Below are 14,398 nucleotides of genomic sequence, written 5' to 3' on the forward strand. Positions count from 1 at the left end.
TGAATGAAGAAAGTGGTGGATGTGAGAGAATGAATAGGGAAGGGAGTGAGGGCTCTAGTGAGCAAATAAACAAGCAAAGGCTTCATGTAAGAGGGTGTCTAAGTGGATCAATGGGGGGACTGGATGAATTAATTAGAGATTGACCATATGAATGGATGAGGGGAGAATTTAGAAGGGGATTGAAAAAGAAAACGAATCAATGAGTGAATCACTGACTAAGGAAATGAAAATGAATGGGTGTTCTTATGAATTAATGAACGAATGATTACATAAATAAATTAATTAGGGACTATGAATGACTGTTGGAGCAAGCCAGCTATGCTAGAATCAGGAAGCCAGGAGGTGCTGGCCCCAGTGGGCATTCTCTGCTTTCCCTCACCTCACAGCGATGGCTCCCTGACCCTGGGGCATCTTACTCATTTGCAGCTGTTCTATCATGCACACACACAATAAGAATCTCCACATACGTGTATCTGTATATCGTTCCCTTCTCCGCCAGAACTGTGCCCAGACCACTGAAGAGCAGATGTCAGTAAAATAACATATCTCTCCGGTAGCTTGTCTACCTGTCTCCCTCACTGCCGAGAAATAACTTGCAGTAGTGGGTTAAGCTGACAATAAACACAGGAATTGACTTCAGTGGGAATGAACTTGCTTGACTGTTGACAAAAATCTAAGGTGATGCCACTTTCAGAGGCTCACAGTTCGGTAGGTGGTGGTTGAGTTCTGCGTCTTTCTCCCTCCTTGGCACAGGCGGAAGGGATGAAGGCACCAGACTGATGTGCCTGTCTCTGAGCCTATAGGTCACAGTGTCCTGCAAAGGAGTCTTGGCTTTTGTGGTGAGCATGCATTTGGCCACTGAGAGGAACTGGGTTTGGAGGCCTCCATCTTTCAGCCTCCTACGATCACTAGAGATCGTGTGTGTGTGTGTGTGTGTGTGTGTGTGTGTGTGTGTGTGTGGTGTGTGTGTGTGTCTCAGGAGGTGGCAGCTACCTCTTTCTAAGCCTGAACCCCTGTGACCAGATGAGGGAGATTTCCTTCTCTCATTCTCACCAAAGTATCAGACAAGAGGGTTGTGATGTATAACCCCAGTGGGCCCTTTTCTGAGACACAAAGGGAAGGGTCCAAAGCCCACAGGGCAGGCTGGGCTTCAGTGTCCGGCCTGCCAGCACCTGCCTGCAAAGCAGTTGACAATAAGCAGGCTTCAGCAGAGGGCACTCAAGTCCTAGGAATCTGCACTCAGGAACTGCGCTCTGCTCACTGGCTTCCCGGGGAAGCGGAGTCATGAATCTCAGTAACTCGAGCCCAGGGCCTCATCACTCACAGTGATTGTGGAGGGACTGAGAGCCGAGTGGATCAGTCTAAACAAAACATGCACACAGGGGACTCATCCAAAGGAGCTAGCTTGGCCACCCCTAGGGGCTCCTCTCCTTAACCACACAAGTAAGGGGTAGAGGGAGGGGCGGCGAGGCTGGGGGGGGGGCTCTGACAGTGCCATCCCCTTCTTCCAAGCCTTATCCACACCCCCACCTGGGAGCCAGTGGGAGGCATGAATCTAGCTGGCAGCGGCTTGGGCCAGCTCAGCCGTTTTAGGGGATGTTAATGAAATTCGGGAGCACTTGTCCTTTCAGACAGCGGCCCCTTTTATTTGGGAATGAAAAGCTGCATTAGTCTGAATGAGGTTTGGAGGCCTCGTAAATCCAGTGCTGGCTGCCTCCTGGGGGAGCGGGGAGCCGAGGCCTGGCTGGTGGGTAGGCTTGTTTACCAACAATTCCAAAAGCCACGATTGGCGGCTCCCATTCTCCAGAGATGGAGCTTGAGAGCTTGCCAGTCCTGCTATCTCCTGGCTCTGGGGGTGGCCTGCAGAGGCAACGTGAGAGAAGACTGCAGATCTCTCTTAAGATTTGGGATTGGGGGGATGAGGTGGGGGCTGAGTCCTCTCATTTTCTCCAGTTAAGGAAACCCTGTCCCCTTCTGCTTCCAGCCTGCCCTCAGGCAGCCAGAGGCTCCAGGAGTTTCTGTGGAGGCCAAGAGGCTCTTGATAGAGCTGTTTCTGTTGAGTCCAGGTGGTGGAGGGCACCACAGGGGCAATACTGTCAACTTAACAGCCTGCTGGGCCTGTGTGCAAACCTGGCCTGGCAAACGGTACCATCTAATAAATATTAGTGGAAGGAAGGAAATGAGGAAAGAAAGGAGGGGGCAGGGAAGGAGGAAGGAAGATAGCTAGCTGTGTGTGTCTTTGGATTTCTTAAGCCCTTTAAGCTTGGACTCTTCACCTGTAAAGTGGAAAAAAAATGACAAAAGACTCTCTTGGTGTGTCGTGGGGGAAGACTGGATGAAGTGATAGTCAAGGTTGTGGGTACCTTTCCTGGAACACAGAAAACACGCAATAAACTCGAGAGTCGTGGTTGCCATCAAGGTTGATTTTTGTTGTGCTGAGCTTCCCACCCTTCCCCCATGGCTGGAAAGGAGGAAGCTACTGTCGGTTTGGAGGCCCAGCGCAGTACAATGACTTACAGTTGAGTCAAGAACAAGGGTCAGGCCCTGGGCTGGGGATAGCAACTTCCACCCAAATCTACCCCAGGGCTCCAAGAGGGGCTGTCAAGCCCTGGCTGAGTCTCACAGCCTCTGCAGCCAGGAGGCTGTTCCCACTGCAATCTGAAGGAAGCCTGAGACAAGCCTGAGCTAGGGAAACCCACCTGCTTGGGGATGCAGCTGGCCGGGCTGCCTGCTTCCTGGGGATGGTGAGGGGTCTCTGATGACAGAGACACACTCTCACCTTTGAGGTAGCTCAGATTTCCTTCTTCATCCATTTACTGCTGTGCTGCCCCCTCAGCTAACTAGCTTTTAGGGAGCCTGTTCATCTCCCCCACTCTTCAGCTCCTCCCTCTGGGCACACCTCTACCTTTCAGCTTCTTTGATTTCCTGCTGAGCCACTTGTCCCTGTACCCAGCCCACTCAAATCAGGGGGGGTTCTTGCCTGAAGAACAGGCAGCCTATAGAATTAACCAGCCTTAGGCAGAGGTCACTGCACTCTTTCCAGCCCTTTTCCTTTCTCCCTCAGGGCACAGAATTATCTTCCTTAGAGAACAGCCAGATCTTTTTGGTTCCAGGAACCGAACAAGCCAACTGTGGAATCTGAGTGCCTGCAATGGGCTGCCATGGTGTGTCTCCAATGACAAGCTCTCAGCTGTGTCTTAGGGGTCCTCTGCTCCCCTCTTCTCCATGCCTCCTTCACGGGTGCTTGGGGCCTGTCTTCTAAAATCTCTACTCCCTATGCAGAGGCGGCAGCTGCGGATTCCGAAGCTGTGATCTTTGTGTCTTTGCCTGTTTCTTTGGGCAACATTTGTCAGAGGCCGATTGGGGAACCAGCCAGTCTAAAGCCGGGGAAGGCAGGCCCCAAGTACGGCAGATTCGGAGACCTCCGTTTAACAGCTGATCACCTAGAATGTTGGGGGGACGAGGTACACACTCCTCTCTCTTCTTGGCGTAGCCCAGGAACTCTGTGCCCCCAAGGCCACCGATGCAAGTTCAGAAGAGGAGCCCCATCCTAATTGCCAATTGGCTCTACAGCTCTATTCACAGCCCCACACAATGCCTCGGAACCCGGATAGGGCGGGAAAGAAAAGACGGCAAAATTAACAGGCGGGTTTGAAGCGCAACACATTATCTATTTGTAGGAAAATTAAAGATTTGCTCTTCAGATGGAGGAGGCCATGCTCTTACCAGACAGCTGGCAAATGGGAGAGATTGGAAATGATTGAACAGATCAAATTATTTAAATGAGAAAAATAAATTCGCACACAGCCTAGCCGCAGCCCGGTGACAGATCCGTTTATTTATCTACTGTATCGGTACCGCTTTGTCTCTGTCAAAAAGGTCATTAAACTCGCCTAGCTGCGTAATTCGCAGCCTCCTGCTCCTGCCTCGCTCCGCAGCCCTTCTCTTCCCTCGACACCCAGATCCACTTGGAAAAAAAATTATTATTGGTAATAAACAACATTTCTTTTTTAACCCTTTCGGCTTGCTCCCCCGCGAGTCCTACTCTGTCCCATGGGAAAAAACAAAAACAAAAACAAAAACAAAAACAGTTTTCTCTGTATTGTTTCTCATGGGGAATCCGGGAGAGGGCTCCAGTTCCTCCCGCATAGTTGCGGAAGAGGACCGAGAGACCAGCGGGCTCCAACTCCAGCGGCCCTCGGAAGCGAAGGCTTTAGCGGTCTCTCTCCGCAGCCCTCCCGCTGACGGTGCGCGGTCAAGCCCTACCTTCCACACAAGAGGCTCTCTCCCTCCCGGTTAGTTCCCGAAGCTCCGCACACCCCAGCCCAGCACCGCCAGTTCCCTGAATTTTACATGGTCCCCATCCCCATCCCCAACCCTCAAGCCCAGGGCCAACCCCGCATTCTCGTGGGCTGGAGATCAGGAGGGAAAAGCAGCTCCAGGTCAGTCCCCTGCCGCCGCCGTCGTCCAGCCAGCGCCGGCCGCGTGGGAGCTGAAGAGCGAGGCTCCGCAGACGGCGGGCTCCGGGTCCCGCGGCTCCCGGCAGGCGAGTCTCCTCCAGTCGGTCGGGCCGCTGGGGCTGCCGACGTCTCCCCGGCTCGCGGTGCCAGCCGTGCCGCTCCGCGCCGGGCTCCCCGGCTCAGCGCCTTGCCCCGGGGTGGGGGTGGGGGGCGTCAGGGGCAGACGGGGACGCCTGAGCCGCGGAGGAGAGTCTCCATCCTCCGGGGGTCCTCCCCACCACCACCCCCTCACCACCTCCCAAAGCCGGTCCAGGGTCCCCTTCCCCGCCCCCTGCGCAGGTGTGAGCGCGCGAGTGTGCGCCCGGGCGAGTGTGAGTGGGAAGCGCGTGTGCGCGGGGGAGTGCGCGGAGGGAGCGGCGGGCGGCGGGCGGCGCGGGAGGCGGGAGGCAGGGCGCGGGGGAGGGGGCTGGGAGGGAGTGTGTGCGCGCGTGCAACTCCACTCCGGGGCTTTGTGCGAGCCCGGGCGATAGCATCGGCGGCGGCTGGAGGAGGAGGAGGAGGAGGAGGAGGAGGAGGAGCGGCCGGAGACGGCGTGCCAAGCCCGCCCGGCAGCCGGGGCAGGTGGGAAGCCCGCGCGGGAGAGGAGCCGCCGCGAGCCGGAGCCTCCGCAGCCGAGTCCGAGCGGAGCCCGGGGCGGAGCCCAGGAGGAACCTCAGCTCCCGGGCTGGCCCCCGTGGGCGGCGGGCGAGGCGGGGCGGGCGCCGGCGGGGCGGCCCCCCAGTAAGATGTGCGCGGCGCCGCGGGGCGCCCCCCACTCGCAGAGGCGCTCGGGAGCCGGGCGGCTGGGCCAGGCGGCGCCTCGGGGGCTGCTGCGCGCCCGCGCCTAGAGCTGCCGCCCCAGGGAGCCCGCCACGGCCGCGCCCCGGGCACGCTCGGTGGCGCCCAACGATGACCGCTCCCTGGCGGCGCCTCCGGAGTCTGGTTTGGGAATACTGGGCCGGGCTCCTCGTGTGCGCCTTCTGGATCCCAGACTCGCGCGGGATGCCCCACGTCATCCGGATCGGTAAGGGCTCCCCTGGAGCCGGAGGGGGGTTGTGGGGAGGGTGGGGGTGTCTCTGCGCGCCCGGGTGAGGACGGAAATCGGGGTGCTGGGGCCCTGAACGTGACCGGGGAGATGGTCCCGACCTCCTTTTAGGCTGCAGGGCTCGGGGATCTGCTGGGAGCTCCTGCCGGGGGAGGACAAAGTTCCAGAGCTCGGGTCGAGGGGCCTTACTTACAGGGAGGAGGCAGCCCGCGGCCGCGGTGGCGAAGGGACCCGGCGGGGGGGGGGGACGCCCCGGGGGAGGCGACTCGCTGGGGGGTGGCGAAGCTTCCGAGCCCCACGCCAGCGCCTCGGGGGGCATTTCGCCGCGGCGGTCAGCGCCGAGGGCCACGCGGAGTGGTGGGGGCCGGCCTCCGGGGAGAGGGGGGGGCCCGGGGGGGGCGCCCCCCCCTCTCCCCCCTTGGCCCCCCCCCCCCCCCGTCCTCCCCGCCACGGGCTCCTTGCCGGAGCTCAGGGATGGGCACGGGCAAGGGACGCAGGGGAAGGATTCGCCGGACGAGGGCAGCGGATCTGTTTGCCCCTGGCTGGCCGAGGCGCGGGGCAGGAGAGGGACCCCGCACGTTGCTCCGGAGGATGCCCCAGGCCCAGGCCTTTTGCGGCCAGGGGGAACGAAGGCTGGGGAAAAGGGAGCGCGGGAGGCAGCCCAGCGCAGCCGGGGACGGCGGCCGAGGGATGCGAGTGGCTTTCAAAGTTAGCCGAAATCCCTCCGCAGCTGGCGGCGGCTGGCGGTCTGCGCGCGGCTTTCTGGGGCTCTGGCTTCATCGCTTCTCTCACCGTACTCTGGGCTTTAACTTTGTTGTGGCCGCCTGAGGCACCTTGCGCGGCAGCACTCAGGGCTGGGCGGGAGCCAATGCATGTCTCTGGCCAGCTGACCCTCCGGGCTGGGCCAGGTTGGGCAACCAAGGAGCCTCCTCCGTTTACGGAGGGCCCAGCGCCCGCGCCAGGCCGAAAGACCTGAACGGCTCGGGTTCGCCAGGCAGAAACATCTGGCCAGCCGAGCTCTACCCAGCCAGGGCCACCTTCCTCCTCCTCCTCCTCTGGGGCTCTCCTCCAGGAGCCAACTTTGCTCCTGCAAGAGCGGACTTTGGGTGGCCAGCGGGGTGATGAAGATGCAGGGAACTCGGACCAGGCTTGGTTATCTGTACTTGAAATTTTTTCTAGGAGGGAGTCCTCTTCTCTCACTCTCCCTGGAGCCACGTCCTCTTGAACTCGGCTTCTGAAGGGGAGCATAGAACAATTATTCCTGTGCATGCCTGGGACCCAGGAACAGATTGGGCAGGCATACACCTGAGGCAGGGAAGGCCAGGCACCGGAGGGTACTCTGGGGACAGCCCTCACAGTCAAGGTTTAACCCTTTGAAGTCCAGGTTTCTCCAGGCTAGCCAAAAATATTCCTGCCCCAGTACTGGCTTGCTTGGCATTCCAGCCAGTCGCTTAGCTGCTTAGCTGTGGGCCACTGCTTCCTTCATTTCCTCTCTCAGTTCTGGTGATTTTTAGGGGACCTTCACGGTAGAGTGTCCTTGAGATAGAAAGGAAACCTCAAAGGGTGCTGTGTGCCACCCCCCCCCCCCCCCCCCCCCCCCCCCCCCCCCGTGTGCCCCCCCCCCCCCCCTCCCCCCCCCCCCCTCCGCTTTGCAGGTCTACCTTCCTTGCTCTTCCCTCCACGGAGATGGATTGGTGTGTTTCCAGCCCAGTTTTAGGAATGGGAATCTTTGGAGACCCTAGAGAGACAGGAGCAGGTTAAGCTCAGCCTCAGCGGTATTGACTGCAAATGGGCAGGGTAAAGGGCCCTTGTCCCTGGGACAGTACGGAGACGCACACATTCCAAACCTGTGGCCCTTTCTCGAGCCACAGTGTAATGGCGTGATTAGGGACGGCAGAGTCCCTCTCTCTTCTAATCTTCTTCAAATTAAGCCCCAGGATTAATTAGCGTGTCGGCCTAGGCCATTTATATCCGAGACCCCTACCCTATTTGACTCCCAGCCTACGGACGGACCTGGGTGCTGAACGGATGCCAAACGTGATTCCTGGAGCGCAGCCAGCTCTGGGTGGAGGATGGGAAGGACCCGAGGCCTCCGAGCTTCTTTGGTGCTGCCCCAGGGAGGAGAGCTGAGCTTCTCCTTCTGGAGCTTGAGGTTGAACCTCAGCTGGGGTCAGGGCACCAGGAAGCAGGAAGCACGGTGAGAGGGAGGAGAGGGGGAAGAGGGGGAGGACCTGCTGCAGCCCAAAGATACTGCCTTGGCTAGAGGTCTTTTCCCATCTCTGGGATCTGAGGCCTCTTGACTGGGGCTGCAGGGATGGAGGCCCTGGAAATTGGGCTCCTCTGAAGCATGCTGGGTGCTTCTGTTTGGAGCCCGAATCCCTTCTCCAGCAGCCAGGCAGTCCCCTGTGAGCACCAGACCAGAGAGGGTTTACCTGCAGGTGCAAGATGGGCTCTCTGGCCTGGGGAGTGTGGTACCCGCCCTTTCTCTTTGTGCCTCTTTGGGGGGCTGAAATTCCCTCTCAGACAAGGAGATGGATAGCTCAGCAGTGTGACAGAGTGTTCAAACAATCTGTCTTGAATAGATGAATTGCATTGCTCTGTCTTTTTGTAATTGTGTCTATCAGAGGGAGAGGTCAAGGCATTGATTGCTTGGATGGTTTGCAAGTAACAAAGGAGAGTGAGGGAGAGAGTGAGGGAGAGAGAGTAATTGGATTGTAGTCTGCGGAAAAAAATGATCATTGATTATTTTATATGAATATGTGGAAGATGTATTCTGTGTGTGATTATCAAGGGCTGCCATTGAAGGCTCGAGAGGCATATTGTTCCGCATTTTATTATTATTGTTGACATCGTTATTGTTTGGATGGATCCTGGTCTTAACTTAGGACAATAGTTAAATGCAGCGTCTTCTCAGCCAAATGAGCCTTAGTGACCCTCCACAGGGGACTTGGATTTATAGGTTCATATTCTAGAAACTGAAGAGGAGGGGTGACGGTCGTAGAGGCTGGAGGCTTGGATTTCATATTCTTTCCGCTCCTAGCGAACTGGATCACTTTGATAAAATTCTGTTCTTTTTTTTTTTCCCCCACTTTGGTGATCACTTTCCCCAAATGTATACAATTTAGTTGACATAAACTATGGTGTCAAGTTCCTTTTAAAACACGCCGTCAGGAAACCGTCATTGTCGCCGTAGGTCTCCTGGTTGCATCTTCCCCAGTATTACAGACCTACTCTATAGGATTGAGGGCTGCTTGGGACCTGAGAAAGGAACCAGGCAGTGGTGGCAGCAGCTGGGGAAGCCTGGCGCGTCGTCCTTGTGATGAGGAGCTTGGTGGCTGGTAGTGATCTCTGGCCAGCCAGTGGGAAAATTCAAAGCCAAATGACTGCGGAGACATAAAGCAGGTGTAAGGGGGCGGGAGGGAAGGGCACGCCCAGCTCTGCGTTCTTGGAGCAGCCACAGGCAGGGCAGAGCTAAGCCAGCCTTGTCTGAACCTCCAGGAGTCCAGCAGCCCTTCTCAGGGGAATGAATGAATCGCCGCACCGCCACCACACTCTTCTCTCCCCCCTCCCCCCGCCACCACGTGCCACTCCTCTGGTCAGATCATCGAAATTGTCCCGAACACTTGTCTCTTGAGTTTGAAAGTCACTGCCTGTAAAACAATGAGGGATTCTCGTGACTGGCGATGTGTGGAGGCATTGCGCCTTGTAGGAACAGACAGCCGCTGAATGAAGATCAATAGGGTTTTCCCCCCCTAGAAGTAAATAGCTTCAGACAATACCTGGCAGTGGCCCGAGGGGCCTTAGAAAGCATTAACTTGAGGAATTTCTGCCTCACTTTTCTGCCCAGCTGCTCCTGTCAGCTCAGGCTTCCCTCCTTCTCCAGCTGGAGTCTAGTTTCTCCTAGATGCTGGAACTGCGCTGAGCAGTCTTCTGGCGTCAGGATGACCTGGGGTCTTTAGGATGCTTTGTGTGGGGTGAGCCAGGCTAGGCTAAGCTTTTCCAAGGTCATGGGCATCCTCCTGTGGCGGCTGTGTGGGGTGGGTTGAGTTTAGAAGTCTAGCCCGCAGTGCTTGCTGCTTAAAGGGGTTTTCAAGGGGTCCCATTCAGAAAAGCAGGAGTGCTTGGATCCCCTTAGTATCCTTGGTGACACCCCCACTCCCACGCCCACCATGAGCCTCTTTGAGCCCCCATGCTCACACAGGCATAGCGTTCTAACATCGGGAAGTAGAGTACACTGCAGAGACAGAAAGTCCAGGCGAACTATCCCTCTTCAGGGGGCAAGGCCTGTGGAAGGGAAGCTGCAGGACCCAGTACTCTTAAAGGAAGAGGTCTGTGCTTTGTAGCTAGGCCTCCCTCATGGTCAGCCACCCCTTTCTGCCTCCTACAGCTGCAAGCTGAGCCCTGGCATCCTTGCCCAGGACCTTCTGGAGGCAACTGAGATCTGCTCATGGGTCATGTAAAAGTAGGGGATAGAGGTCCCCAAGACCTGCCTGGCAACAGAGAGGACAGACGTGCAACAGTAAGGCCAGCAGCCGGCAGACCCTGGTGTGCCCTCTAGAAGCTAGAGTGGTGGGGTAGGAGCCCTGAGCAGGAAGAACCCCACAGAGTGAGCTGGGGCCTTGGCCTTGGCCTTCTTTCCTGGAGAGAGGTTTGCTTCCAGCTGCCAATTCCTCAGCGGCAGCACCAGAGGGCAGTGTGTCTGTGCTTGATGGCCAAGGAGTCCCCTGCCTGGGGCCCCACCGAGGCTGGAGCATAATCAAAATAATAAGACAGCAACAATACCGTGGCCATAGTTTATTGAGCACTTAATAGCTGCCAGGCTGTTTGGAGTGCTTTCCAAACAATGACAAGTAGCAGAGAGGTAGTAAGTGCTCAATAAATGTCGCTGCAGCATTTTCTCCATTATCTGATCGAGCCTCTATGATGCTGCTTGCTGGTGCCTGCTCCCCATTTAGCAGACAAAGAAACTCAGCTAGGTGAACTCACTTGCCCAGGAGCTCATGGCTGGTCCTTGGTAGACACAGGCCTTGAACTGCAGTCAGATAGCCTGCAGATCTGACACTTGGAGCTGGCCTAAGGGGCTAAATGCAGGTCTGATGCCCATGGCTCTGGAAGTTGAGCTAGGTCTTGCTTGGTGGTTCTGGCACTCTCACTGGCCCTGGATGAGTTCTGTGCCACGTTCAGGCCCCTCAGGGCTCACGTGTGGGGTCAGGCTCACTTTCTGATGAGTCACATGGCAGGCTGCTTCCTTCTGTGAAAAGGAATGGACGCCCAGGGTGACACACACTCTTATGTTTTTTTTCTGTCCCCCCCCCACACACACACCTGGCTTCTTGACTGTCTAGAGCTTTAATCCAAGCCTCGGATAAAGGCTGGATTCTTCTGTGGGTGGGGCCAGTCTACTCAGAGAAACCCCTGTGCTTGGAGTTTCTCAGGCTACCCTCAAAGACACTGCCAACACTTTGAGCCCCAAGGGCCTTGTGTGTACCTCACCTCCAGCCTCTGCCACCACTGAGCTGGCAAAGGGAGATTATGTTTCGGGTGTGCTCCCTTTGTTCTTTCTTCCCCGTCTCACCTCCCTTTTGCTCCCTGGATCTCATCCTAGTCTCCTCTCCATCATCCTCTCCAGGCTACTGATAGTTTTATGTTTGTTCTATTTTTAAGCAAGAGTCACATGCCCATCTTCTAAATGGAGCCTATCTGGTTTGGAACTGAGACTGGTGGGCAACGTACAGGGCATGGCGGTTGCTGTCGGCAACTGCCACTCTGCTAGTAAATGGAGTTTTATCGCTTACTCGCTGCAGCAGTGACACATTTAGGATTGGCTCGGACAGAGGGGTCGTCACTGTCCAGTGTCCCTGTCTACAGAGCTGGCAAATATATAATGCCTGTCTCTCAGAGTCAGATAGTGTGATGTCTTTCCAAAAAAGCTTAAGTGGGTCCAGGTCCAAGGATCAACATTACTTCTTTGCTATTATTCTTGTAGTCAGAGTGGTTAGTTCAGAGCCTGGACTGGGGTGGAGGTCCCAGGGTGTCAGGATTTAAGGAAGTTCCTGAAAGGTAAGGACTTTGAGCTTGCCCCAGTGACTCAACAGTGAGTGTCTCCCTAAATCCCCGGTGAACTCCAGGTTCTTTGGTTCTTGGATTTAGAAAGGCTGTAGCTGTGAGACACAACCTTAACCAATGGGGCTTAGAGAGGTGAGGCTGGAGGAGGAGCCAGGAGGGCAACAAGCCTCTAGATTTTGTTTGTCTTTCCCTTTTAACACATCTCACAGCAGCTGGGCCTCAAAGCCCTCGGTGTCACCCTTCCTCCTAATGATGTTGTTTCATTTCTTTGGAATTACCTCCAGGGTCCCGGCTGTCTCCTCTTCCTGCCTCCTCTCCCGCTGGCATTTTCTTCTCCTCACAGTTCAGTTACAGTACAAGTTCTTATCTCTGCTTCTCTTGACCTTTATATATGTGCTTGTTTTATATACTTTCTATATAATAATAACAATAGTGTTATTGAGCTTGAGTGTGGTTAGGCCTGGGGATGGATTTGGACTTTCTCTAATGCTTGTGATTCTATCACCTGCTTTAGAGAAGGATCAGTCCAAGGTTGCCCACAGCCATCTTTCCTACGTCGATACCAAAATGGATGTTTCATAGTGATGAGTTTTATGAATGCTAAGCCAGATTTTTTTTTTTTTATGTTTTTACATAGAAGCTAGCATGGGCCCTTTGTGCCACATCTGAGTTTACATATGGATTTTTTTTTTCTTGGCACCGCCAAATCATGTTGTGTGTGGGTTTGGTAAGGTGTAGCTGACTGGCATTTCAGTGTGAATCTACTCGTGTGTGCTTGCTGCATGACCTCAGCTGAGTTACTTCCCCTCTGATCCTCTATTTCCTCTCTGGCGGAGACAGAAGTAGTAACATTTAGTGAGATTCTAGTCTGTTGTCTTTGACCTACAAACATTTTGTGTGGCTGAGCCTTACAGTGTCGCCTTCACGGGGCTGCTGTGTGGATTAAAGGAGATAACGCATGTGAAGCTCTTTGTACAGAGCCTAATGTCTAATAGCTGAGGAGAAGGAAGGGGGCTCAGGAGCCTGTGCTCTGTGCTTTGTGTTCCTCCTGGCGCGAATACATGCAGCTCACAATGTGGCGTTTTCTCGTCACACGCATACCGGCGTGCCCTAATGTGGAGTGGGCAAGTCCAGCCACTGTGCCAATTACAGGCGTAAGAGAGGCGCCCTTCCTGGGATACTCCTAGACCATTATTTATCACACACCTGCAGCCTGGGGCACTGTGTTTGCATTCACAGCGATTTAATTGAAATGCTTTTTAAAAGCATGCGTTCAGAGCTGGGAAGACCCAGGGGATGGTAATGGATGCTCTTGAGGATCAGTCTGGTAAATTCTGGTCAGCCAGCCCCTGTTTGAATAGGGTGCTCAATGTTTGTTTCTTGGACAGGTCAGTAGGAATGGGAGAGGGTCTGTGGCTGGGTCAGAAGGACAGACATTGCTGGCTCTTTTGGGAGACTCCAGGTAATGAAGATAAAAGGCTGGGGAGGGGAGTCCCCACAGTGATGGAAGGATGGAAGATAATGAACTCAGTGAGAACTGGGAGGGAGTGTCAAGCCTGTACTCCGGGTCTGTTGGCGCTGCGCTGAATGGTGGCTAAGGACAGCAGACGGAGAAAAGGAATGCTGCTGAGATTCCTGTTTGTGTCAAAAGGGTTCCAGTCCACAGAAGACAATTAAGTCCTCTAGCTATTCAAGAGACGAAGGGGTTTTATAGAGTTCTCAGAGCAACGGCAGGAACGAGCTCTTTAAATATGGCAGGCAACGCCAGGGACCTCTGCAAAGCCTCCCTGCCTCTGCTTTGCAGAACTGAATGCGCCATTCCTAAAAGCTGCCCAATTGGGCGGAAAAGCGAGATCGGAAAGCCAAGGACTTCCCAGGGCCCTGAGCATCCCATTTCCTGTCTACAGTGAAGAATCACAGAATCCAGGCTGCAGAGAGCTCCAGGGGTCGTTCTGGGCTTCTGGTTCTCCAATATTAGCATTCATCAGAATCATGGAGAACTCCTTCAAACACTGACTGCCAGGACCCCAGGCCCACAGGGCTGCTACTCGGCAGGTCTAGGGTGAGGCCTGTGGGTTAGCCTAAAGTGAGTGCTGCCAGCCTGAGATCTATTTCTACCTCATGCTTTTCTTCCCTCCGTTTCTCCCTTCCTCCCTTTCTCCCTCCCTCCTTCCCTCCTTTTTTCCTTTCCTTCCTCTCCCCACCCCCTTTTCTTGTTTCCTTGCTTGAGTCAGTGGCTCCCTTTGTAGTACAGGCTGGCCTGGAACTTATGTACCCCAGGCTAGCCTCAAATTCTCTGCTGTTCTTTTGCCTCAGCCTCTGGAGTGCTGGGATGATGGAGAGCCATCATGCTCACCTTGAGAGACCACTGTCACAGCATGGTGGAGGATTTCCCTGTAGTCCGTCTCTACCTGAAATACCCCAGTTTCAGGGAGCTTGATGCTTTTAGGGTCCACCTGTCCTTTAGCACAGCGTTGGCTGCAGATGCCCCCCACTTCAGAAGCTGAAATACATCTGCCTGCAGCTCTGAAGAGGCAATGGGACTCCTATCTTGGAACCTCGAATTCTAGCATTCAGCTATGTAGGCTTAAAATCCCTTCCTTCCGGTTGTGTGGATTTGAATGAATCACTTCCCAGAGTCTAGACCCTCTCATCTGTGAAATGGGAACAATAGATTTCACCTCGTGGGATTTTGTGAGAACCAGCTGCCCTGGCACACACAGACACACATGCCAAACACAACACACACACACACACACACACACACACACACACACACACACACACA

At 55.1% G+C, this 14,398-nt stretch overlaps 1 protein-coding gene across 1 annotated transcript in view; it reads left to right on the plus strand.

The window, feature by feature from the left end:
• The first annotated feature begins 4,927 nt into the window (after positions 1-4,927).
• Positions 4,928-14,398, plus strand: part of Grik3 (glutamate ionotropic receptor kainate type subunit 3) — a 215,752-nt gene continuing 206,281 nt past the window's right edge. Inside the window, exon 1 of the mRNA XM_055611045.1 lies at positions 4,928-5,523. Coding sequence (XP_055467020.1) covers positions 5,409-5,523 — 115 coding nt within the window. The 5' untranslated portion in view covers positions 4,928-5,408. The remainder of the gene's footprint in view (positions 5,524-14,398) is intronic.

Source organism: Psammomys obesus, unplaced genomic scaffold, assembly GCF_907164565.1.
Source record: "Psammomys obesus unplaced genomic scaffold, mPsaObe1.curated_primary_1811, whole genome shotgun sequence".
NCBI classification, from domain to species: Eukaryota; Metazoa; Chordata; class Mammalia; order Rodentia; family Muridae; genus Psammomys; species Psammomys obesus.